This window comes from Colius striatus, chromosome Z, assembly GCF_028858725.1.
Source record: "Colius striatus isolate bColStr4 chromosome Z, bColStr4.1.hap1, whole genome shotgun sequence".
Classification (NCBI taxonomy): Eukaryota; Metazoa; Chordata; class Aves; order Coliiformes; family Coliidae; genus Colius; species Colius striatus.
The window spans coordinates 4249021-4273452 of NC_084790.1; the positions used below are offsets into that span (position 1 = coordinate 4249021).

Consider the following 24432-nt stretch of genomic DNA (forward strand, 5'->3'; position numbering starts at 1 on the left):
GAAATCAATTCAGATAAAGACAGTAGAGAGAACAGGACTTTCCTTTCCTCTAGTCTGGAGGAGGCTGACAGGAGGCTGTAGTGAAGTGCAGACAGTTACTTCTCCCAAGTAATGTAAAAGGAAACGGAAACAGCCTCGAGTTGCCCCAGGGGAGGTTTAGATTGGAGCTGAGGCAGAACATTTTACCTGAGAGGGTTGTCAGCCCCTGTCCTATGCTGCCCAGGAAGGTGGGGGAGTGCCCCAAAGCCAAAGCCGTGGAGCTGAGGTGCTGAGGGCCGTGGGTCAGTGGTGGGCTGGGCAGGGTGAGGGCAGGACTGGGACTCCAGGAGCTGAAAAGGCTTTTCCAACCCAAACAATTCTGTGATTCTATGATTTTGCTTCCTGCCATAAGAACAGCATAACCCCAGAATTCTGCATTTCCTGATATTTACAAGGCAGAAATTCATGAGATCACAAGAGGAAATTACAGTAGTCCAGACAGGAAGTGATTTAAATTAACCCAAAAAAGGAAGAGGCAAAGTTGAGCTATGTCCTTGGACTGACTGCATTGAGCAAAGACATCCCTTCTGAATGCTTTCAGATGAGAAAGCCTCTTTCTTCCTGAAGAAGAAAGAGAGAACAATTCAGCAGTCCAAGGAGCTGCTGGGAGGAGGTTTGAAACACCTCTTGTACTTGGAGAGAGACATTTAGCAGACACTGGGGTGTTGGAGAGCTCTGCTCACTTGCTCCTCTCAATTGTGAGCTATTTCATGAGACCCACTTAAAGTTCAAAAAGAAACCCAAGTGATTCCTCTGCCTTAAGTGGTCTTTTAAGGCCAGGAGTTGATTTCTGTAAGGGAGTGGAAGAATCTGTAGGTGTGAAATGTGGTAATGCAGGAGATGAGTGCCTGAGGGGCTCAGGATGGTGAATGTGGGGAACAGTGGCATTGGATTAGGTAGAAGAACTGCAGTTTTTCTTTTGTAGGGGGTACAAAAGAAAAGTCCTTGTGCAAAGCACCCAGCATGAAAGGGCTTCTTCTCTTTTTTTCCAGATAACAGACAGTACACTAATCCAGCTTTCCATACACTGTCCAAGGCTTCAGGTTCTGGTGAGTGTCACAAGTGAGACTTTCAGCATTTTCTTTCTATAAACAAAGGGATTTGAAGCACTGCCTGGGGGGAATTTGCTTTCTTTGACTTCACTGACATGTTGCGAAGGCTTGGAAGAATTCAGCTGGAAACTTGACCCCAAAGAACCTATTGTCCCTCCCCTGCTGTTAACATGAATCGTACACCAGGCACCCACAGCTGCCTGAAAATGAGTTGTAGGACACTGGATCCTCCTGGTGCCAGGCTCTGCTGTCCTCAGCAAGCCTGGCAGGTTCTGTCTGCAGCAGAAGAGCCTACAGACCTGTACCATGGAGCTGGGCAACTGAGGCTGGAAACTTTCCTGGCTCTGGAAAACGATTTTCCTCTTTGACTTCAGTTACTGGGAGTTTAGTCTCAGTCTGCCCTGTGTCCTTGTGTGCACTGCTCTGTTGCCATCCTGAGGAAACCTGTCCTGGGAGGTGGGGGAATGCAGTCAGTGGGCTCTCTTGTGCAGCCATCTCTCTTGTGCAGCCCCTCAACAAAGCAAGAGGCAACAAGTGACTGGACAAGAGGAAGCAGCCTAAAGTTGCTCCAGGGGGGTTTTAGATTGGAGCTGAGGCAGAACTGTTTCCCTGAGAGGGGTGTCAGCCCCTGTGCCAGGCTGCCCAGGGAGCTGGAGCAGTGCCCAGCCCTGGAGGGACCCCAAAGCCGTGGAGCTGAGGTGCTGAGGGCCGTGGGTCAGTGCTGGGCTGGGCAGGGTGAGGGCGGGGCTGGGACTGCAGCAGCTTCAAGGGCTTTTCCAACCAAAACGATTCTGTGACTCTATGAAGATGCAACTGCCCCCAGAGTAATGCCCCGAGTAGGTGACATGGTATCTCTGCAGGTTCTTAGACCCAGTGCCAGGGCCCTTCCCATGACCTGTGAGGCCACAAGTGTTGCAAAGGTGGTTTGTTTGATAGCAGAGGTATTTATTCTATTTCTGTCTCACCCTGGCACCATGGAGCTCACCTTTCAGCAGTTGCCTCTCCCATTGTGCTTAGCTATGAGTTTTCCTCTCAGAGACACATCAGCCATTGGAGGCCCTTGGAGCCTGGTAACACTCCAGTGCTATAGACCTATCCAGAACATGGCCAGCTAGGCCATATCCATGGCATGTGGGCTGTCTTCTTTCTCGTCCCACAGTGTCCCCTGGCTGGGTGTTGGCTTCTGCTGACTTGCTGTGTTTGCATGTAGAGTTTGTCCCACTGTGAGCTGATCACGGACGACGGGATTCGCCACCTGGGAAACGGCGCCTGCGCCCACGACCGTTTGGAAGTGATCGAGCTGGACAATTGCCCCTTGATCACTGATGCCTCCCTGGAGCACCTGAAGAGCTGCCACAGCCTGGAGAGGATAGAACTGTACGACTGTCAGCAAATCACACGGGCAGGGATCAAGAGACTCAGGGTAAAACACCGCGAAGGCTGGGACTTGAAGGTTTTATCCCATGGGGAGGAGGGAGGGCTGTGGTTTCAGGTTTTAAAAGTGCTGTGAGAGCCATCACCTGTGGAATTAAATAGCTGCCATGCACAGGTGAATTTTAGCTGGTAGGGAAGGGAGATAATTGCTGTGTGCACTGAGGAGCAGCTGAAGGAAGAAAGGAGGAGAGACCCAGCATGTTTTACAGGCTTTTCCAAATGAGGGACCAGGAGTTTGGGCCACAGCAGTTGTGCAGAGGGACACCTGGGTGTGCTCAGCGTGGATTGTTGTGTGCTCACGTTGACACTTTCCATATCACCCCTCAGGCTGGTCCTGTGACACTGCCATAGGGGAGGCTGCATGGCCTCACAGCGGAACACAGCCAGGGCCAGTCTGTCACTGTCACTAGCCACTGGGCACCTGAGGCACCTCCTGTCCCAGAGTTTCCCTCCCAACTCTGTTCTTCCATCTGTAAAAGAGGAGCAGTGATACCACTTCATTGGCAGGGCATGTATTGGTGCAGTCAGGGGTGGTTCTGTTCCCCACAGCCACCACAGGGTTGCTGGTGAGGAAAAAGCATCATTTGTTCTTTTTCTCTGTCCTTGTTTTCTGGTAACAGCGAGAACTGGTTAATCCACAGGCTGGGAGAATCATGCTGGTAACTGAGTTTGCCTCTAGTTTTTATGGGTGTGTTTGTGACCTGGCAAGTAAGCCAGGGCTGTCACAGCTTCTCTGTGACTCCTGCACTGCCATTCACAGAGTCCCCGAATGGTGGGGGTGGGAAGGGCCCTGCAGAGCTCACCCAGCCCCATCCCCTCCTAAAGCAGGTTCCCCTCGCTCAGGGGGCACAGGAATGTGTCCAGGTGGGTTTGGAAACCTCCAGAGAAGGAGCCTCCAACACCCTCCCTGGGCAGCCTGGACCAGGGTTCCTTCACCTAAGCACCAAACAGGTTCCTCCTCCTGCTCCAGTGGAACTGTTGGTGTTCCAGCTCGTGCCCGTTACCTCTTGACCTGTCACTGGCCACCACAGAGGAAAGACTGGCCCCATCCTCCTGACACCCATCCTTTGAGTATTTATGTTAATGAGATCCCCCCTCAGTCTCCTCCAGCCTGAACAGGTCCCACAGCCTTTCCTTAGCGGGAAGATGCTCCAGTCCCCTGATCATCTTGCTGGCCCTGTGCTGGCCTCTCTCCAGCAGTTCCCTGTCCCTCTGGAGCTGGGGAGCCCAGAACTGGACACAGGAGTCCAGATGAGGCCTCACCAGATATGGCAGAGCAGAGGGGGAGCAGAACCTCACTCCACCTGCTGCCCACACTCTCTTAATGCCCCCCAGGCTGCCATTGGCTTCTTGCCCACGAGGGCACGGTGCTGCTCATGGTTAGTTTGTTATCAGACAGCACTGCCAGGTCTCTCTCCTGGAGCTGCTCTCCAGCAGGTCACCCCCAGCCTGTCCTGGTGCAGGGGGTTGTTCCTCCCCAGCTGCAGGACTCTCTATGTCCCTTGATGCACCTGCTGGGGTTACCTGCCTCTTTACATGCTGTGTTTGTCTTTCCAGACCCACTTACCCAATATCAAAGTCCACGCCTACTTCGCGCCCGTGACTCCCCCTCCGTCGGTCGGAGGCAGCAGGCAGCGCTTCTGCAGATGTTGCATCATCCTATGACACTGGCAGCAGTCGCCCCAGATGCAAACTGAGTATTTCCTGACACTTGTAGAACCACGAGGGACACCAGTATCTTCGAGGGAAGCGATACCAGTGTCGTTGGCGAGGGCCAGTGAGCAGGGCTGGGGGTGCCAGGCCCCCGGACCTCCCCCCACCCCAGACGCCTGCATCTCCCTCCTCCGCCTGCCCCAGCAGACTGATGGACTGGGCAGTGTGGGAGCTGGAGCTGAGATGGCTCTTTCTGTAGGTGGATCGGTGTCCCTCTGAACCATTCCTACTGGGCGTGCTCAGACAAAACCATCCCGGTAAGGAGGGGAGGGGATTGCAAACCCGGAACAACTGTTGCTGCTGCTGAGCTTGGAATAGCAACTGAAGCCCTTTGGAGAGGGGGGAGAGAAGGGGGAGAGGAAAGGAACATGCTTTAAGCCTGCATCCCAGAGAGAGAAAAACAACCCCAACCACCCCAAACCTGAAACTCCCGCCAAGCTCTGTGTCCGTTTTCCAGGGAGGGAACGAACCAGCAGCTGTTGTGAGACGTGATTTCCTTGTGCTTCTCCGCTCCCCGTGCTCCCCCCGTGCATGCCCACCTCCGAGCTTCATCTCTCTCCCCTGTCCTGTGGCATCCAGCTCAGAGCCTTCCTAAATTGTCGTGATAGAGCTCGAAATCCGTCATGCCGGGCTGGTTCGGTTTGTTTCTTACCCTCCCTCCACCTTGCTTTTTGGGGATGTTTTTTACAGGTTTCTAACTCGGTCACTTTTCTCTTATTTTTTTTTGTTGCCATTTGAGTTACAAATTAATCGTTTTAAGTTAGAGAAAAGTACTTGTTTTACCCTGAGAAGCCTGAGCCTGTCACGGCCTGTTTCGAAGTGGAAGTGAGCTGTGCTGCAGGCTGGGCTTCTTGCAAGCTTCCTGGCTGGTTTTCATCAGCAGTTTGGGTCTCCAGATTCGTTTTGCATTTCGGGTTTTACCCCAGTGACAAGAACAAGAACTCTTGAGACAGAGGAGGGGAAAAAAAAAGGGTTCTAGTCTCTGCTCCAGGGACTGTGAGTTCCCTACTCGTCCTCTCCTGTCCCTCTGACCTTCATCCTCCCTCCCAAGGAAAAGCAAAATAGAATCTTTTTGCTTGTTGCCCTGATCAAGAGATCAGGGAGGAGGAGGAGGAGGAGGAGGCACGGGCCTGAAACTGGCCCTAAGCTGCTGGCACATTTTTCCTCTGGGTGATTGTGCTGACGTTGGCATCCTCTGCAGGTAAGTGTCTTTGCCCAGGAGGAAGAACCCTCTGAGTGAAATGGGGATTTGCTCTGTGCCAGTCCTGCCTGGTCTGTGTCCTTAGCAACTGGTTTTGGGGCATTTCAGGCAAGATGAGGCACTTCTGAGGAGCAGAAGCTCCGGACTCCTCAGTGCTGGCAGTTCCAGATGCCCAGTACGAACCAAGAGCAGATGGGCAGATGCCAAGGGCTTTAGGAGGGCAGAACTTGGCCAAACCCTAAGGGGTTTTGTGAAGGACATGTGGATGATTCTGCTCTCCCTGCCCTCTGCACCCTGGGATGGAGGGAAGCACCTGTGTGACGGGTGCTTGCTGCTGGCTGAGGCAGTGAGGAGCGAGGCTGTGGCTCCATCCCAGCTGCCAGCACCCAAGGGAGCAATGCTTTGTGTGTTGGAGGAGGAGTGGGGCTCAGCTTTATCCCTGGGGCTTTGCTCCAAGGACAGTGCTTTGCCTTCCCAACGCCTTCTGAGCCCTTCAGGTGGGGCAGAAGGGTCACTTGGCACCAGCGAGCTGCATCCCCCTTCAACTCCAGTATCTGTAGATGCCTCACCAAGCCCTGCAGATGCCCAGTGTGCTGGGAGGAAGCCCTGTGTGCTGTGTTTAAAAGGATACTGTCAACTCCTTGCCTCTAGCCCGCTCTGAACCTGGGATATTTATTCAACCCCCTCTCTAGCGCTGCGGATTCTCTCTCCCCGACGAGCAGGTCCCTCTGCTTCACCTGCAGAACCCCCTTCTCCCCCTTTTCAGGGTGGCAGAAGATTATGGTCCTTCCCAGGATGACAGAAGGCCTGGGGGGGTGGGGAGTTCCCCCCTCCCTTTTTGTGTGACCTGCTCTAGGCGGTCGTGCTCTGGCAGCGGGGTTGGACTGGGTGATCTCTCAAGGTCCCTTCCGACCCTTAACAGCATCTGTGATACTGTGACCCCTCTGTTCAGCTTCTGCTGGGGCTGGGGATAGCTGACATGGATTTGCAGGAAGCCAAGGTGTAGTTGGCTGACTGATTCCTTTGTACCAGAGCAGAGTTTTGCAAGGAAAACTCACGAATGCAGAACCCAAAGCATTTTAAGGGGGATTTTTTTGTGTCCAGACAGGGTGACAGCATTAAGGTAGCTCAAACTACTTGACAGTGTCCTTTTAAGTCAATTATCCGTCTTCAAATGGACTCTTCCTTCTGTTTGTATTTATGAATACCAATAAACACCATTTTCCAAGCCGTGTCTTACCAGAGGAATACCTTTGTGAGAGCAAACAGCCCCTCCTGCCCCACTCCTCCCGTGCCTGGCGGCCACAGCAGCCATCAAGCACTGAGATTCGGGGCCCCGCCACGTCCAGAAGCGGCTTTGTCCCGGGGGTTTGAGGGGGTGAGTGATGCAAAAGGGGGGCTGTGCCGTAAGATCTGGGGAGGAGAGAGCCCCAAGTGAAGATGAAATACCTTTGTGAGGTCCCTCCTCGTGCCAAACGTTCAGCAGATCCCTGTGTTCTCTCGGGACAGGGTCCTCGGTGTGGAACTGTGAGCTTTTGGCCCCACGTCAGCCCTTTCCTTGCCCTCCTTTCAAAACCAGCGTGCCCCACTAAGTCTGAATTTGAGCCCCTCGAGCTGCCCTTGGGCTTGAGGAGCAGCTGAGAGCTGAGGTGAAGGGAAGCAGCCCTGATCCTCCTCAGCTGGCACTGCCAGGATCCTCCAGAAAGCTTCAAAGAGACTTCAGGCACCCAAAAATGTGGCTTTTCCTGATTTCTCAAGACCCTCCCCCCTCCTCCCCAGCAGCACTTTCGTGCTGCCAGAGAGGTTGAGGCTGTGGCAAGTGTCAGGAGCTGTCACAGAGGTGGTTTCAGACAAACATTAACGAGTTCCTGCTTTCTGAAGCTGGCTGTCGTGTCCTGTGGGGTTTCTCTGGCTCTGAGGGTGGTGTTCATGGCTGGCCCATGGTCTGGGTGGGGTTGGCTTTATTTGGGGGGGTGGGGGGAGGTGGATGGGAGATCTGTATGACAAGGTTCTTTGCTAATGTCTCATGGTGGGGATGTGCCCCGAGAATGATGTTCAAAACACCTTGGCCTCTTCTGATGAGGGACTGTGTGTTTGGGGGGGTGGGTTGTTGAGGGGGAAGGTCCCATCTTGCCTTGTTTTCTGGCATCCAATCGAGCTGGCTGAGGTTTCCCTTCTCCCTGTGTGCTGAGAGCCTGGCAGAGGCACCCAGCTCTCAGGTGCCAAGATCCCTGTGCAGGCAGCCGAGAGGGAAGGGAAAAAAGACGCTGAGGGAGAAGCCATTTTCCTCTTTCATCCAGAGGTTCCATCCCCACTCAGGCAGCCCGTGCCTTCCCAGCCCCTCGCTGCCCCCCGGGCATCCCCCCCGCACACACACACACACATCCCGGGACCCTTCCTGAGTGATTGGCACCCGGGCTGGGTGCAGAGCAATCGTCTCAGGACAGGAGCCCAGCGCTGCTGACACCTCATCCAGCCCCTGGCACTGCCCCTGAGCCTGAGCGGAGGTTCGGAGGTGATTTTTGTTGTGAAGAGATGAGGAAATAGCATCCGCTGAGCCCAAGGGCTGTGCCAGCCCCTGCCCTGCCCTGCCCAGGCTGCTGGAGGGAGGCTGGGAAACGCTGCAATCCCCCCGCTCCCGGCACCCTGCATTTCTCCGTGCTGCAGCCACCAACCTTCCAACATGCCCAAAGGTGCATCTGAGCTCAGCTGCAGCCGCGGCACCCCCCCGCCCCCCACCACCGGCTCAAAGGGGATCATCCTCCCTCCTCTATGCAAATCCACGGGGTCCCTCCTCCTCCTCCTCGTCCACTGGCCCCACCGGCGTGGGGGCTGCCTTGTCCCCCGTGGGGGGCAGGGCTGGCTGCCTCCGTGGTTTTTAACACGTTTTTAAACTCGGGTGGGCTCGTGGGGGTCTGTTCTGCCAGGACACACGAGCTGGAACCTTGTCATACCCTCCCTTGGTTCTCTACATATATATATATAATAGAGATCTGTAAAATACTATTTTAATGACATTGTAATCTGTGTTTTCCTTGACACTGTGTGGAGATAATAATGCCATTAACTGAAAGTAAATCGATCTATATCTGTAGCTGAGCTGCCCCTCGTCTGTGATGCGCCGTGGGCCACCTCTGAGGGGCACAGGAGGGGCTGTGGGGCAGGGGGAAAGGGCCGGTGGGACTCAGCTCGGGGCTTCCCCCAGCACCGAGTGTTTTGGGGAGGGTCAGGGGTGGTTTTCTCTCCCCACCCTGCACCCACCAGTGACAGGTCTGTGTCTGCCCTTGTCCCCACGCTTGCTGCCGTCTCTGTTTGCCAGCACCTCAGTCTCAGCCCCAGCGCCCTCTCCGCTTCTCGTCCTCCGGCTCTGTCCTTCCTCCTGCCACTTCGTTTATCCCAAACCCGTCCTTTGCCCTGTGAGTCGTCTCCTCCCAAAGGCATCCCCTGCCTCCCTTCACCACCCGACTCTGCCCTTCGTGCCGGCGGCATTCGCACCCGACGGTTCGTGGGGGGAAGGGGCAGTCCTTGGGGGGAGGACTCTGTGTTAGAAATAGCCCATTCCCCGAGGCAGAAACGCCGAAATGAGGCATTTCTGGGTCTGGCTGGTTGGGGCTGCCCCGGGCTCTGTGCCACAGCCGGCTCCAGCTCTGCTGGGTGGGACAGGACCTGCTCTGCCCAGCCATGCTCCTCGCTGACCCTGCTGCTGCCGGCAGCTCAAGGGGAAGAGGCTGATCCTGTGCCCAGCCCCGCTCACCGACCGGGCCCAGGGGCTCCTGGAGGCTCCCCCCACGCAGGGGGTGCAGGACCCGGGGGACCCCTGGCCCAAAGCCCAGCAGGCGCCGCAGGGATGAGGCTCAGGGCACCTCCCTCCACTCTTTAATCCAAACTGGGGATGAGGTGAAGGTGTAGGGGGATTCAGCCACTGTCAGCTCAGGGAGAAGGAGATGGAGGTGAGTGGTGGCTGGGATGCGCCCCCTTCCTCTTGCCCCTCTGCACAAGGGGCCAAGTGAGGCTGGCAGGGGTGATGGGAGGGCAAGCTGAGCTTGGAGAACAGGCTCACAGGGATGATGCCAACCTCAGGCTCCTCTCTCCATCCCTGCACAGCTCACTCTGGCACTGGTGGGAGCTCTCCCTTCTCAGGGGTGATGCAGCTCGAGGGTCCAGGTCCTACCGCAGCAACACGTGGTAGCCCTCTGGGCCAGGTGCTGCCCAGAGATGTGGCTCAGACGGGGCCGTTGTCACTTGCCCACGTCCCCTGGCCACTGTGTTACCTTTTCCAACAGCCACCACAAAGCATGTCTCATCCAGAATGTTCCTGATCATCTGTGGGACCGTGGGGTGAGGTGAGGGAGCCCAGGCTGTGGCTGCTCATCCCATCCCAGAGCCTGGACCCCTGTCCCACTGCAGTGAGGGGCACCCAGGGGGGCTGACCCCAGAGGGCTGGGATGGTTGCAGGGTCTGGCACCACCCAGGTGTCTCCCTTGGTCCTTACTGTGTCGCTGACGAGGATGTGGATGCCGGAGGGTCCCTGCCGGGACAACCGCAGGATCTGGCCCACGGGCAACCCCAGCAGCTCGGCCAGCTTCCCAGCCAGCTCGGCCACCGTCAGCTCCTCCAGGTGCAGCTCCTGGTACAGCCCTGGAACACGATGGGGATGGGGTGATGAGCACAGACCCTCCACCTCCACCTGCCCTTCACCCACCCACCCACCTGAACACCCGTCCTCTGTGCCCTCGGCCGCGCTGTCGGGCTCCCGCGACACGTAGAGGGTCAGTCGGGGCTGTGGGCACCTGTGGAGGCAGAGAGAGGGGGTGAGGGGGGGCCACAGGACCCAGACAGGCTCCCGGGGGTCCCTGGAAAGACATCAGAGCCCACCTGCCCGTCAGCGTGTGGCAGAGGCGGATGCCGTCAGGGGCTCCACAGATCTGGATCAGGTCCCTGCGGGAGAGCTTCAGCAGATCAGCGCCTGCGGACAGTGGGGTGGGGAAGTGGTCAAGGGGGGTGGCAGCCACAGGGGCTGCCTCTGCCCCACACCCCAAACCCAGCACTGCTCACAGCCTCACCTGTGAAGTTGGCAAAGGTGCGGGAGTAGGCAGAGAAGCGTCGCTTGTGCAGCCACTGCTGCGTCTCCAGGGGGGACGCACAGGGGCTCAGCGCCTGCAGCAGCAGGAGCAGGGCCTCAGCTGGGGCTTGATCTGAGGGGGCATGTTCTCAGCCCAGACAGCCTCTCCTGGGGGGCCCTGGGGGGCTACAGGGGTGCTGGAGGCCGTGCTGATGGCACCCTCACCTCGCCAGGACTCTCCGTGGGGCTCTCGGCAGCACAGGCGGGCGACACGCAGCCCCTGTGGGGAGTGAGGATGGGGTTGGGTGAGAGACCCTGGCAGGGAGTGGGAGTCCAGGGGGGGCCCTCACTTACCTGTCAGGGCTCAGCAGCTTGAAGGAGTGAGGAGACGGCAGCCCCGGGGTGCCTGGGGGGGTGTGGGGAGCAGCCAGCGCATCCGGCCATGGGGCACACTGAGGATGGAGGGAGGGGGTCAGGGGGGTGCAAGGTCCTGGAGGCCACCCAGCCCACGGGGAGGGTGCTGGGGCCGGGTCCCACCTCCATCAGGACGGTGCTCTCGTAGGACGGCTGGAATTTCTCCCTCTCAGGCACCGGCTGCTTCTCCACCTTCTCCCGGTCCGTCTTCTGCTTCCTGTCGGCTCCCTTGGGCTGTGCCAGGGGCAGTGAGGGTGGCCCAGGGACCGCTGCCACGGCAGCCAATGGGACCCCAGGCCCCCAGACACCCAGACCCCTGGGGTGCCCAGACCCCCATAGTCCCGCTCCCCACGCAGCCACCCCAGATGCACCCAGGCCCTCGTGCTCGGAGCAGGCGATGCCAGGAATGGGAGGCACTGGTCACCCCAGGGTGGCTCAGACCCCCCCTCCTCAATACCTTGAACACCTTGACGAGGCAGCTGGCAGAGTGGAGGTGCTCAGGGGGGTCTCCCTTGCCCCCTGCCCCGAAGGTGTCGATCTGAATGCGGAAGGGAACACCTTTCTCCCCTCCGTTCTTCCGCAGCGTGAACTCGGTGCTGATGCAGTGAACCTGGCCAGAGATGGGGCTGATGAAGCCCCCCTGCACCCCCTCAGCCCCCCTTCAGCCTCCCCAGCCCCTCTCTGGGCCTGGCCCCCACCTGCACAAAGACAGACGTCCGCCTCCACGGGTCCCAGAGGAACTCCACCGTGTTGAGCAGCGTGGGGTGGATTTGGGGATCGACGACGCCGACGGAGAGTGGGATGTCTGCGCGTGGTGGGCGGGGGTGGAGAGTGAGCACAGCCCCCGCAGACCCCCACCCCGGCCCCCTGCCCTCCGCCGGCACTGACCGATGTCGAGGATGCGATCGCCCGGGCGGCTCCACCGCCACCCCTCCAGCTGCTGCTGCTCCGAGTACTGCAGCCGCCTGTCGTGGAAGACCACCCGCACCAGGCTCTGGCGCGCAGGATCAGGCCCGGGCCACCAGCCACGGACCCGCGGAGACATGGGGCTGCACTGGGGCTAGACCAGTGCTGAGCTGGTCTGCACTGGGGCTGGGCTGGGACAGGACTGGGGCTGCGCTGGGACTGGACTGGGACAGGACTGGGGCTGGGCTGCGGTTGAGACAGGGTTGGACTGGGGGTGAAGTGGGGCTGAACTGGGACTGAACCGGGATTAAAATGGCATTGAGCCGGGGCTGGACTGGGATTTCAGGTCCGAGCTGCTCCCCACGGCTTCGCCCCAGGATTTTGGGGGTCCTCAGTCCCCTCACCTTGAGCATCCTCCGTCCTTCCGCGCCGGGCTCCGCCCGGGGGTTTCCCATCATCCGGATCTCATACGACTGCCCTGCGCAGGGTGGGGAGAGAGGGGGGAATAGGGGGGCAAAAGTGGGTGCTGAGCACCCCGGCAGTGGCGAGTCTCACCTCCTCAGCCAGGTGCCCACCGTCCCCCCAGCTCACCCTGGTTGAGGTAGGTGAGAGTCTCCTCGTGGTAGCGGACGGCGGGAGATGTGGGGGCACAGAGGATGTACTGGAACGGGGGGCAGGGGGGCTGCGAGGTGGAGATGCCGTTGGGTTCCTCCTGCTTCATGAAGGGCAGCCCGACGGGGGGGTCCCTGTGGGAAACAACGCCGTCCCGCAGGGGAGACACTCAGCCGTGCCTCAGTTTCCCGAAGTGGCAGGGATGATTTAGGGTTGGGGGCAGGGGGAAGGAGCTGTTTACCTGAGCACCCCAGAGCTGGAGATGGGGTACATCTCCCCAGGACTGGACCAGTAGTGGTCAGGTTGGCCGTGCCAGAAGAGCATGTTGGGGGGTATCCGGGGCGGGGGGGAACGACACACGAGGTGACAGCAGAGACGGGTTGGTGTGTGTGTCCCCCTCCCCTTTTATAAACACGGGGAGGGGCGGGGAGAACGGCGTTGGGTCCAGCTCGGGGAGGGAGTTGACAGTAAATAGTAGGAAGGGTGATGTGTGTGTCCCCGTGTTTGTTGTTAATACAAAGAGGGGGGTGGGGGGAACATGAGGGGAGGGGAACGGACACACGGGGCTGTTCACGGGGTCTCTCCGGCCACCGAGGTGGGCAAAAGCCACGGTCCATCCCATGAGCAGCCCCACGCGTGTGTGTCCCCCGCCAATCCCCTCGTCCCAGCCCAGCCAAGGACATCTATCCTGCCCCCCCCCGCCTTGTCCCCCCCAATAAAAACGCGTTCCAGTGCTCCTTGTCCAGGGCTAGAAGCCAAGCTCGCCCTGTGCCAGCCCCGCGGCTCTCGCTGCATTTTAACTCCGTCTCGTTTCACACGGGTTTGGCTCCTTTTGGGGAGGAAAAGGACGATTTGCTCCCGGAGGACTCTGAGAAACCTCCCCCGGGTGTCACTGAGGAAGGGGGGGGGTTACAGGGTATTAGTGTGGGGAGAGGGGGGGACATACGGGTGCTGCCCTCGGGAGGGGGGAGGGGAATGTCAAAGCGGGGTTGTCCGTGGGTGCTGCATCCCCTCTGGGGCAAAATGAGGGGGGGAGTTTATGTGTGCTGCCCCCTCCCGAGGAGGGATTGAGAGAGGCGTGAGCGCTGACCCCCCCTCCCCAGGGATATCGAGGGGGTGGCGGAACGGGTGATGCCCCATAAGTGTTAATGGAGTGGGGGGGTCCCTGGGTGCTGCCCCCGCCAAAAGCTGTCGGCGTGGGGGTTTCCCCCACTGCCCCCCCATATGTGATGCCTGGCGATGGGGGGGGACAAGCCCCTCCCCATGGTGGCCGACAACCAATGAGCAGCCAAAGATTAACATATTTCTCCATCCCCCCCCCCCCCCCCGATGGGAAGGTGCCGGCAGCAGCTTCAGCGCAGCGTTGTCGTGACCGGGTCGCGGCGCTGTCGCGACAGCGGGGAGGGGGGGTGGGGGGGAGGAAGGGGGGCGTGGTGGGCTCATGACGGAGCCTCCAGAGGAAAAGGAGTCGGCGGGGACCCCCGAACCCCCCCCCGCCGGCCCCGGAGCCGGGCATGGCAGCAAGGTACGGCCGGGGGGATGCGGGCGTGCAACGGGAGGGGGGATGTGAGTGTGCAAGGGGGGGATCAGTGTGCACCCTATCCCCAGCTTTGGAGTGTCGCTGGGGAGGAGGGTTCAGCCTCGAAGCTACCCCAGCCCCCCCCGCCGGCATCACTGCCCCGGATTCCCGGTCAGGCTGGGGTGGTGCAGCGGGGGAGGGGGCACTTGGGGGGGTCCCTGCTACCCCAGGGAGGTCTCTGCAACCCCCGGGCGAGGTTCCCCTGGCCCCTCCAGGGGTCCCTGTCATCTCGGAGGGGTCCCGTGGCCCCTCCTGGGGTCGCTGCCACCCCGAGGGGAGGGGTTCTGCCATCCCGGGGGGGGGGATCCCTCCGGCAGATGCTGCGGCTGAAGCGGTCCTTGTCCCTCCGGACGCTGCTGCGGAGCAAGAGCGTGGAGAACCTCTTCCCGCGGGCGGGAGGGGGTGTGCAGGGCCCCGTCCCCCCCCCCGTCCCCCCCGCGGACACACGGCTTCCAGCAGTACGTCTTCAAGAAGCATTGTCCCTGCGAGCTGTGCCGGCAGCTCATCGCAGGTGGGGGCTGCGGAGGGGTTCCCGGGGGTAAAGAGGGAAGTGGAGGGGCTACCCCCGACCGTGACCATGACCCCCCCCCCCGCCTCGCTGCCCGCAGGCAACTCGCGGCAGGGCTTGCGGTGCAAGACGTGCAAGGCGGGAGTGCATCTCTGGTGCTCCGAGGGCATCTCGCACCAGCAGTGCCCCGGCAAGACGGTACGTGCTGGGTGGGAGTACGGGATGGGGGGGAACGACAAGACACACAGAACCCTGCCAGCCCGCCCCCGACCCCCCCCGGCACAGCCCTGACCCCCCCGGGGGGGTGCAGGCATGGGGTGTGAGCGTGGAGATGTCAGTGCGTGTGCAAGGACCGACCCCCGCACACAGGGACCCCCGGCCTCAGGACCTCTGCGGCACCCCAGCTCTGCCCCCTCCCGGGGCTTGTTCCTAAAGCTCCCTGTTTTTGTTTTTCCCCCAGGCCACTGTTTTCCGCCGCAATTTCAGCTCCCCCCTCTTGCTGCCAGAGCAGGGGGGCTCCGCGCAGAACGAGCCCCCCCCGGGTGAGCCCTTCCCAGCCCTGGCTGCACCGCGGAGCCGGGGTTGCACCCGCCGTGGGGTGCAGACTGGGCTGGAGGGGCCCTGACACCCCGCTGTGTCCCCCCCACAGACCCTGACACGAGTGTGGACCCGGTGTACGAGGCGCTGCGGTTTGGCACCTCCCTGGCACACGGCACCAGCCCCACAAAGCTGCCCCCCGACATCCAGGTACCCCCCCAGGACTGGAGAGGCGTGGGGGGGCACCATGGTGGGGATCCCGCTTTCCCCCCCCCACGGCCCTTCCTCTGCTCCAGGGTGAGACAGCAGCAGCTGAAGAGGAGAGTGGGGACACCCCGAGCAGTGTGGGGAGCCTGAGTGACAGTGGTAAGGGGGTGGCTTGGGGTGGGGGCACGAGGTGGGGAGGGGGGGGTCAGGCCTGACTCCATCTGTCTGTCCCAGCAGCTCTCACCCCAGTGGAGAGGGACAGTGTGGAGGAGAGCCCCGGGCAGCAGGTGAAGGTCCAGGGGGCCAAGATGGGGATGAGGGGTGGGGATTGGGGTTTTGGGGTACTGCACCGGGGCTGTGGGGAAGAGGGATGGGGCACTGATATGGGGCTGTGCAGTCCGGCTGGGACTGGAGGGTAGGGCTGGGGGCTGTGGGACACTGCAGGGGGCCACAGGGCAGGGCTGGAGGCTGGGGGGCAGAGCTGGGGGCACAGTGGTGGGGCTGGTGGCGTGCGGTGGTAGAGCTGGGGCTGTGAGGCATGGCTGGGAGCCGTGGGGTAGGGCTAGGGACTGTGGGGGAAGATTGGGGGCCATTGGGGCAGGACTGGGGGCTGTGGGGCACGGCTGGGGGCTGTGGGGCATGGCTGGGGGCTGTAGGGTAGGGCTGGGTGGTGGGGGGCATGGCTGGGGGCTGTGGGGCACAGCTGTGGGTAGTGGGGCAGAGCTGGGAGCTGTGGGGCACGGCTGGGGGCTGGGAAAGAGGGCTGGGGGCTGTGGGTCAGGGCTGGGGGCTGGGGGGCAGGGCTGGGGGCTGTAGGATACAGCTGGGGGCTGTGGGGCAGGGTTGGGGGCTATGGGTCAGGGCTGGGGGCTGTGGGGCAGGGCTGGGGGCTGTGGGGCACGGCTGGGGGCTGTGGGGCAGGGCTGGGAGCTGTGGGTCAGGGCTGGGAGCTGTGGGGCAGGGCTGGGAGCTGTAGGGTATGGCTGGGGGCTGTGGGGCAGGGCTGGGGGCTGTGGGTCAGGGCTGGGAGCTGTGGGGCAGGGCTGGGGGCTGTAGGGTACGGCTGGGAGCTGTGGGGCAGGGCTGGGGGCTGTGGGGCAGGGCTGGGGGCTGTAGGGTACGGCTGGGGGCTGTGGGGCAGGGCTGGGGGCTGTGGGGCAGGGCTGGGAGCTGTAGGGTATGGCTGGGGGCTGTGGGGCAGGGCTGGGGGCTGTGGGTCAGGGCTGGGAGCTGTGGGGCAGGGCTGGGGGCTGTAGGGTACGGCTGGGAGCTGTGGGGCAGGGCTGGGGGCTGTGGGGCAGGGCTGGGGGCTGTAGGGTACGGCTGGGGGCTGTGGGGCAGGGCTGGGGGCTGTGGGGCAGGGCTGGGAGCTGTGAGGCAGGGCTGGGAGCTGTAGGGTACGGCTGGGGGCTGTGGGGCAGGGCTGGGGGCTGTGGGGCACGGCTGGGGGCTGTGGGGCAGGGCTGGGAGCTGTAGGGTATGGCTGGGGGCTGTGGGGCAGGGCTGGGGGCTGTGGGGCAGGGCTGGGAGCTGTGGGGCAGGGCTGGGGGCTGTAGGGTACGGCTGGGAGCTGTGGGGCAGGGCTGGGGGCTGTGGGGCAGGGCTGGGGGCTGTAGGGTACGGCTGGGGGCTGTGGGGCAGGGCTGGGGGCTGTGGGGCAGGGCTGGGAGCTGTGAGGCAGGGCTGGGAGCTGTAGGGTACGGCTGGGGGCTGTGGGGCAGGGCTGGGGGCTGTGGGGCACGGCTGGGGGCTGTGGGGCAGGGCTGGGAGCTGTAGGGTATGGCTGGGGGCTGTGGGGCAGGGCTGGGGGCTGTGGGGCAGGGCTGGGAGCTGTGGGGCAGGGCTGGGGGCTGTAGGGTACGGCTGGGAGCTGTGGGGCAGGGCTGGGGGCTGTGGGGCAGGGCTGGGGGCTGTAGGGTACGGCTGGGGGCTGTGGGGCAGGGCTGGGAGCTGTGAGGCAGGGCTGGGAGCTGTAGGGTACGGCTGGGGGCTGTGGGGCAGGGCTGGGGGCTGTAGGGTACGGCTGGGGGCTGTGGGGCAGGGCTGGGAGCTGTGGGGCACGGCTGGGGGCTGTGGGGCATGGCTGGGAGCTGTGGGGCAGGGCTGGGGGCTGTGGGGCACGGCTGGGGGCTGTGGGGCACGGCTGGGGCTGTGTTCACAGGCTGCCCGCGGGCCGGCACGGCGGGACGGGGCACCCATGTTCTCTTACGTGGCTCTCTACAAGTTCGTGCCGCAGGAGCAGCAAGACCTGGCGCTGCAGTGAGTGGGGCGGGGGCTCAGCGGGGTTGTGGGGCACCGGACCCACGGGGGCAGCGGAGGAGGGGAGGCAGCGACGCGTCCCCCCGGCTGCCCCACGCCTCCCCCCGCCAGGCCCGGCGACAGGGTGACGCTGGTGGATGACTCCGACGAGGACTGGTGGAAGGTCGGGGGGCTCTGCGGGGAGGGCGCCCGGGGGCCGGTGACGGCGCAGCAGCGGCTCGCTGGAGCCGGGGGCAGGGTCTCAGCCGCGCCCCCCCGGCCGCGCTGCAGGGGAAGGTGGGCGACCGCCTGGGCTTCTTCCCGGCCAACTTCGTGCAGCGGGTCCGGCCCGGCGAGAGCGTGTGGAGGAGCTGCCGCGCCGTGCCGGGCGACAGGGAGCGGGGCCGGATCGGCCTCCGCCTGAACCAGGTACCGGGCGCACGACGGGTCCCGGCGCGTCCCGCCCCGAGCTGGGGCCGCGCCCCGCCGACCCTCCGTCCGTCCAGATCTGCGTGGGCGTGGGCAGCTCCCGGGGCCTCGTCCGGGTGACCAGCGGGAGGAAGCGGGGGCTGGTCCCCGCCGAGGCACTGACCGAGATCTGAGCGGCAGCTCCGCGCGTCCCCCCCGGCATCTCCAGCTCAGGGAGCCCCGGACGGGTGGTACTTGGGTTACTTGCCCCCCTCCCCCGGCCCGAGCTGTCACGGGGCGGGAGGGGGGTGCCCAGGGATGGGATGGCTGCTCCCACCCCTCCGGGGCGGGTGGCACACGGTGGTGTGCGTACAGAGCCCTGTGTGTCCACAGCAGAGCCCGCGGCACACCCGGAGCTGTACCCGGCCATCCTCGTGTGCCCACACAAGCAATAACCCCCATGCCCTGCCCACGACACCCCCCAGCTCCACCATTAAATACCACCACGGTGCCACCGGGTCGTTTCTCTGCTGTTTCACTGCGCGGGGGCACACGAGGTTTGTCTCAGCCATGTCCCCGTGGGGTGGCACATGTCCCTTGCCCTGGGCACCGTGAGGCACCGGCAGTGTGGCCGAGAGCAGAAGGGGGAAGACACGTCTCTGGTGTGAGCTCTGCAGCCTCCAGCCCTCCCCTCCTTCCCAAGTGCTGCTGCTGCTCCTGGCAAAGCTTTCTTGGGGAGCAGGGGGCTGTGGGATCGGAGCCCCTCAAAAGCTTCCCCTGAGTCCTGGGGGGCTTAGTGCTGTCTCCCTGCTCCGTGGCCCCCAGCACCCCAAGGACCATCAGGGCTGGGCCGGCTCCTGAGGGTGCTGGCCCCACCAGCTGTGAGCAGAAGCCCCTCTCAAGGGCCATAAGCACCCTGGGGCTGCATCAGCTGCCCCCCTGTCAGCTCTACCCCTGGCTGAATTGTTTCAGGTGCCCCCCAGAGCTGGAGGTTTTGGCTACCGAAGAGAGGGCAAGGGCCCTGTGCCCTCCTCCAGCCTGGCTCAGCCACTGGCCACCGCCCTGGTGGGCTGGGGGTGCAACCAGGCTCATTCCTGGGGAGGGTGGGATGGAGCCCTGGGGGCTTGGTGGCCCCCTGCAAGCCCTCCTGTGCCTCCTGGCCAAGATGCTGCTGAGAGGGGACCTGCCCCAGCTCAAGCCTTGCTGGAGGAGCTGCTGCAGCCTTCCTCTGGGAAAAGGTTCCAGGGAGATGACAAGATGTGCCCCAGACCCCCTTTGCCCCCCACCCTTCATTCCAAAACCCTGCAGGGCAGCCCTCTCCTCAGGGAGGTGGTGAAGGCAGTCACAGCAGAGGGGCAGCTGACACAGGATACGTGCTGTGCCCTTGGCAGCAGCCCTGGGGCTGCCCAGGGCAGGACAAATCTGGTGCTGGCAGCACCAAGGAGGGCTAGACGTTGCCCACAGCCCACATGCCCAGCTTGTCTGCTTCCCAAGACCTAGCACTGAGGCTGGGAGTGGTGAAGTTCTTCCCTCAGCCCTTCCACCCCCTCACAGAACCCTGCAGAGAGCAGGCACATGCCAGGAGTCCCAGACTTATTTTACTGAGCGACCACGGATGGAAAACAGGATGTACAGAAGACAGTTTACTTCTTGGTCTCCTCCTCCTTGGACAGAGTCTTTATGATCTCCTCCTTCTTGGCTTGCAGCCGTTCCTCACGGCGCTTCCGAGCCTCCTTGGTCTTGGACCTGCGAGCCTCAGCCTGGTCACTGCAAGGAGAGACAGGAGGGGTCAATGTGTGGGGATGAGCCCCAACAGCCCCCAGAAAGCAACCCCACACGCCAGGTCACACGTCTGCAGGGTTAGATCCCTTAGCTCTTGTGCCTCCTCATCTCTCCCTGTCAGTCACCTACCATCAGAGGGGCTGATCAGTGATTCACCAGTTCACAGCTGCAGCAGGATGCCCAAAGCTCAGCCACGACAACGTATTTTAGCAGTGTGCCCAAGACCAGTGGCTCTGGGGTGGCAGCAGGAGCGGGGCAGGGATTGTCCCCCTGTGCTGGGCCCTGGGGAGGCTGCAGCTCCAGGGCTGTGTTCAGTGCTGGGCCCCTCACTCACTGCCACAGGGGCACTGAGGGGCTGCAGCGTGGCCAGAGCCGGGCACAGAGCTGGGGAAGGGGCTGGAGCACAAGGGGCTGGGGAGGGGCTGAGGGAATGGGGGTGTTCAGCCTGGAGAAGAGGAGGCTGAGGGCAGACAGGAGGCTGTGGCCAGAAGTTGGTCTCTGCTCCCAAGTAACAAAACAAGGAGAAATGGGCTCCAGTTTCCCCAGGGGAGGTTGAGATTGGAGCTGAGGCAGAGCTTTTCCCCTGACAGGGTTGTCAGCCCCTGTGCCAGGCTGACCAGGGAGCTGGGGCAGTGCCCAGCCCTAGAGGGATCCCAAAGCTGCGGAGCTGAGGTGCTGAGGGCCACGGTGGTGGGCTGGGCAGGGTGAGGGCACGGCTGGGACTGCAGCAGCTTCAAGGGCTTTTCCAAACCAAAGGATTCTGTGATTTCTCTGCCTCACACCAGCCCTTCCCAGTTTTGATGGGATCTCTCCCTAGTGCAGAGGCAGGGCTACCAGCCAGCTGCTGAACAACCTGCTTGCAGAGTTCCCCACAGAGAACCCCCGACCCAAAGCCGTAAAGCCAGGCAGCACTTACGCCAAGAGCTTCTTGCGAGCCTTATCTGCCTTCAGCTTGTGGATGTGCTCCATCAGGATCCGCTTGTTCTTGAAGACATTCCCCTTGACCTTCAGGTACAGGCTGTGATACCTAATGGAGCAGAACAGGCTGTAAACATGAGGCTGCTTGGGGTGACTGACCCACTGTGCAGCCCTCCTGGCACAGAGAAGGGGCACAGGGAGGCTCTCCAAAGCACGGCCTGCAGAGCTGGATGACCCCACAGCAGCTTTGGGGTGCCACACTCCCCAGAGGGGATTTGTTTTCAGCCCAGAAGCTGAACGCAGCAAGGAGAGGGGAGCTGCATGTGCAGCCCAAATGTGAGCAGGGCAGGGTGAGCTTACATGTGGCGGTCGATCTTCTTGGACTCCCTGTACCTGCGGAGCAGCCGCCGCAGGATCCGCATCCTCCTCATCCAGGTCACCTTCTCGGGCATACGGGCGTTGGCCGTACCCTTCCTCTTCCCTACAGAGGGAAAGTGGGGTGAGGGTCAGGACAAGTTCCTCTAAATCAAACATCTTTTTGCTGGAGTGTTTATTGATAGAATCATGGGATGGTGGAGGTTGGAAGACGCTTCCAGATCTCACCCAGCCCAACCCCCTGCTACAGCAAGTTCCTCTCCATCAGGGTGCATCAGATGGGTTTGGAAACCTCCTGAGAAGGAGCCTCCACATCCTCCCTGGGCAGCCTGGGCCAGGGCTGCCTCAGCTCAGCACCAAACAGGTTCCTCCTCCTGCTCCAGTGGAACAGTTTGTGTTCCAGCTTGTGCCTGTTACCCCTTGTCCTGTCACTGGCCACCACAGAACAAAGACTGGCCCCAACCTCCTTACACCTGCCCTTCAAGTACTTGTGTTAATGAGATCCCCCCTCAGTCGTCTCCAGACTGAAAAGCCCCAGGTCCCGCAGCCTTTCCTCATCAGGAAGATGCTCCAGTCCTCTGATCATCTTGCTGGCCCTGTGCTGGCCTCCCTCCAGCAGTTCCCTGTCCCTCTTGAGCTGGGGAGCCCAGAACTGGACACAGGACTCCAGATGAGGCCTCGGCAGATATGGCAGAGCAGAGGGGGAGCAGAACCTCCTTGGCCCTGCTGCCCACACTCTGCTGGATGCCCCTAGACTGCCATTGGCTTCTTGCCCACGAGGGCACCGTGCTGGCTCGTGGTGAGTTTATTATCCCCCAGCAGTGCCAGGTCTCTCTCCTGGAGCTGCTCTCCAGCAGGTCACCCCCAGCCTGTCCTGGTGCAGGGGGTTGTTCCCCCCCAGCTGCAGGACTCTGCACTTGTCCTTACTGAACCTCATGACGTTCCTCTCTGCCCAACTCTCAGCTGGTCCAGACCTCACTGGAAATCATTCTCTTTACTTCAAGGGCAGGACTGATATACAAAATGCCTTTTTAAGCCCTGCCACGAGACTCCTGGCGATCAATCTAAGCTTGTAGTTAGCCCATGATCCACAGAAGAGCTGTTTGTGGAGGGCGTACTTACCAATGCCCATGTGCCTGCCCTTCCGGCGGGCCAAGGTGTTCTTCCTGCATCGGGCACGGGAGTGAACAGTCACAGGTTTGCGGATGATCAGACCATCTTTAATCAGCTTTCTGATCTGCTGACCTGTGGGAAGGAAGTTCACGTTCAACATCTTCAACAATTCTTTAGAACTCCAAAACCCTGTAACACCAGCCTCTCATCTGGCTTGTACAAAAACGACTTGACCCTCCCCTCAAACCTCTCACACAGAGGGAGCAACTCTTTTCCTTTCCCTTTTTCTCTCCTTTTCTCTGAGGGTCCCCACAAACTGAACCCACTACTGAGAACTCACCCAGCACCACCTCAGTACATGCAGGAGCTCTGTACACCCTGCCCATGAACTAATTTCCCTTACTAAGTGCAAAAAGGGTAGCTCAACGTTCGAATTTTACCTCACTGGTACCGGCTTTAATTTATCCTCTCCCCATACCCCCCCACACATCCCCTTCCTTTGAGTCCGTGTCTTTAGGAGCCAATAACTCACGGGAGTTGGCATTGGCAATCTCGTTGGTCTCATTGGGATCCAGCCAGACCTTCTTTTTGCCGCAGCGCAGGACGCTGGAGGCCAGCCGCTTCTGGAGCCGGAGCATACTGCGGAGAAACCCCCACCCCACAGCTCAGAGCCCTGCTCGCTCCCGCACGGCGCCCGGAAGCTCTGGCCGGCTCCCACCCCATCGGCAAGGGACAAGATGGGGAAGGGCGAGCAGCAAAAGCCTCCGCTCAGGCCTCCCCTCAGCCGCCACCGCGGCCCAGCCGCCATCTTGCCCCCCCCCCTCGAGGAGGCCGCAGCCGCCTCGCAGGGCCCGGGGAGGCCTCACAAGAGCCACCCCCCAACTCTAGCGCAGATGGGGACCTCCCCCCGTTACTAAAGCCCCTCCGCCGGGCACCTCGCCCGCTGAGAGCAGCCCCAGGCCCGGCCCGGGGAAGCTGCGCAGCACGGCCCCTCACCTCATGGCGGCGGCCGGGCTGAGAGGAAGAGGCGGCGGCTCCGGCCGCGCCCATCACCACTGACGCGGGCGGCGCGTACCATCCCTCCCCCACCCCCCTTCCCTCCCCGCGGCTTCGGAGCGCCTCGAACCACTGCGAGAAAAGAGCCGCGATGCGATCCCGAGTGGGGAAGGAATGGTGGGACGCCGAGACTCACGCAGGACGTGGGGATAAAGACGCAGGTCACTGTTGGCCCCGTCCCCAGTCCCCCCGCCGCGGGGGGTGGTACAGCCCGCGCCTGCGCGGCTGGAGCGGGGCCGGGCGGCTCGGCGCATGCGCAGTGGCGGGGGGGGTTGCGAGGAGCACGTGCGTGGGGGGGAATGGGGAGAATTGGGGTAAACGGGGCTGAACTGGGCCGGGGGCCGCATAGACGGGTGGGGAGCGGGGAGATCCCCCCTCTCCTTGCCACACGCCTCCCCTCGCTGCGGGGGCTCCGTGTTGGAGCTGAGGAACCCCGCGTTGTCGCTGCTCGGACAGCTGCAGCGTGGGAGGAGTTCCATGGTTAGGAACTGCCTTCCATAGCGAGAAATGGGCTCCCCCTGTCCCCACTGCGGGTGTGCAGCCGTTCCTCAGTCACCGCAGGAAAAGTCCTTCTCTTTGGGCAGAGCTGTGTCCCTGAGACGGGTGTCAGCCCCTGTGCCAGGCTGCACGGGGAGCTGGGGCTGTGCCCAGCCCTGGAGGGATCCCAAAGCCGTGAGGCTGAGGTGCTGAGGGCCGTGGGTCAGTGCTGGGCTGGGCAGGGCTGGGACTCCATGAGCTTAAAGAGCTTTTCCAACTGAAATAATTACCCTTTGTTCAGAGAGTGTGAACATCTGGGGTCAGCGCAGGAGAGAATCATAGAATGATGGAGGTTGGAAGGGACCTTTAGAGATCATCCAATCAAAACCCCCTGCTAAAGCAGGTCCCACCCAGATCAGGTCACGCAGGAACGTGTCCAGGTGGGTTTGGAAACCTCCCAAGAAGGAGCCTCCACACCCTCCCTGGGCAGCCTGGGCCAGGGCTCCCTCACCTCAGCAGTGAAAGAGTTTCTCCTTATGTTTCAATGGAACTTACAACTTCTTTCCATCACCTCTTGACCTGTCACTGGATATAACAGAAAAAAAAGTGCTGCCCCAACCACCTGACATCCACCATTTAGCTATTTGTAAATATTAATGAGATTCCCCCCTCAGTCTTCTCCACACTGAACAGCCCCAGGTCCCACAGCCTTTCCTCAGCAGGAAGATGCTCCAGTCCCCTGATCATCTTGGTGTCCCTGTGCTGGCCTCTCTCCAGCAGTTCCCTGTCCCTCTTGAGCTG

At 61.6% G+C, this 24432-nt stretch overlaps 4 protein-coding genes across 6 annotated transcripts in view; 2 read left to right on the plus strand and 2 right to left on the minus strand.

Moving 5' to 3' along the window:
- FBXL20 (F-box and leucine rich repeat protein 20) overlaps positions 1 to 6667 on the plus strand; it is a 48003-nt gene extending 41336 nt beyond the window's left edge. For all 3 annotated transcript variants that reach the window (XM_062018431.1, XM_062018430.1, XM_062018433.1), the window contains exons 13-15: positions 1032 to 1088; positions 2302 to 2514; positions 4083 to 6667. In XM_062018431.1, coding sequence (XP_061874415.1) covers positions 1032 to 1088; positions 2302 to 2514; positions 4083 to 4190 — 378 coding nt within the window. In that variant the 3' untranslated portion in view covers positions 4191 to 6667. The remainder of the gene's footprint in view (positions 1 to 1031; positions 1089 to 2301; positions 2515 to 4082) is intronic.
- A 2939-nt stretch (positions 6668 to 9606) lies between these two features.
- LOC133628744 (transcription factor CP2-like protein 1) lies at positions 9607 to 12757 on the minus strand. The gene is made up of 14 exons (XM_062017571.1): positions 12675 to 12757; positions 12413 to 12567; positions 12226 to 12299; positions 11804 to 11909; positions 11614 to 11720; positions 11373 to 11525; positions 11039 to 11149; positions 10856 to 10953; positions 10727 to 10781; positions 10503 to 10596; positions 10315 to 10405; positions 10150 to 10229; positions 9932 to 10077; positions 9607 to 9762 (listed from the first exon to the last, which is right to left on the minus strand). Exons 1-14 carry the CDS (start codon positions 12755 to 12757, stop codon positions 9607 to 9609), a joined length of 1509 nt encoding a protein of 502 aa, XP_061873555.1.
- A 1117-nt stretch (positions 12758 to 13874) lies between these two features.
- On the plus strand, positions 13875 to 18104 carry STAC2 (SH3 and cysteine rich domain 2). Its single transcript, XM_062017577.1, is given in 12 exon segments — positions 13875 to 13958; positions 14330 to 14421; positions 14423 to 14523; positions 14621 to 14718; positions 14981 to 15062; positions 15170 to 15267; positions 15354 to 15423; positions 15502 to 15551; positions 17426 to 17523; positions 17635 to 17686; positions 17794 to 17931; positions 18009 to 18104. Coding segments are annotated over 12 exon segments (1059 nt in total).
- Positions 18105 to 19488: 1384 nt separating this feature from the next.
- On the minus strand, positions 19489 to 23186 carry RPL19 (ribosomal protein L19). Its single transcript, XM_062019152.1, has 6 exons — positions 23095 to 23186; positions 22631 to 22737; positions 22108 to 22230; positions 20971 to 21091; positions 20609 to 20719; positions 19489 to 19677 (listed from the first exon to the last, which is right to left on the minus strand). The coding sequence occupies exons 1-6, from the start codon at positions 23097 to 23099 to the stop codon at positions 19554 to 19556; spliced, it is 591 nt and encodes a 196-aa protein (XP_061875136.1). The 5' UTR covers positions 23100 to 23186; the 3' UTR covers positions 19489 to 19553.
- Positions 23187 to 24432: the final 1246 nt, after the last annotated feature.

Bases quoted from the DNA above. Each gene is read 5' to 3' on its own strand.
- RPL19 (XM_062019152.1), bottom strand. The intron at 21,092-22,107 runs GTAAGTACGCCC...TTCCCTCTGTAG, and splicing joins GGGCAGGCACATGGGCATTG to GGAAGAGGAAGGGTACGGCC. The intron at 19,678-20,608 runs GTAAGTGCTGCC...CTCTCCTTGCAG, and splicing joins GCTCGCAAGAAGCTCTTGGC to TGACCAGGCTGAGGCTCGCA.
- LOC133628744 (XM_062017571.1), bottom strand. From the start codon at position 12,757: ATGCTCTTCTGGCACGGCCAACCTGACCACTACTGGTCCAGTCCTGGG. The intron at 12,300-12,412 runs GTGAGCTGGGGG...CACCCTGCGCAG, and splicing joins TCTCACCTACCTCAACCAGG to GGCAGTCGTATGAGATCCGG. The intron at 11,526-11,613 runs GTGGGGGCCAGG...ATCTCTGGCCAG, and splicing joins GGACGTCTGTCTTTGTGCAG to GTTCACTGCATCAGCACCGA.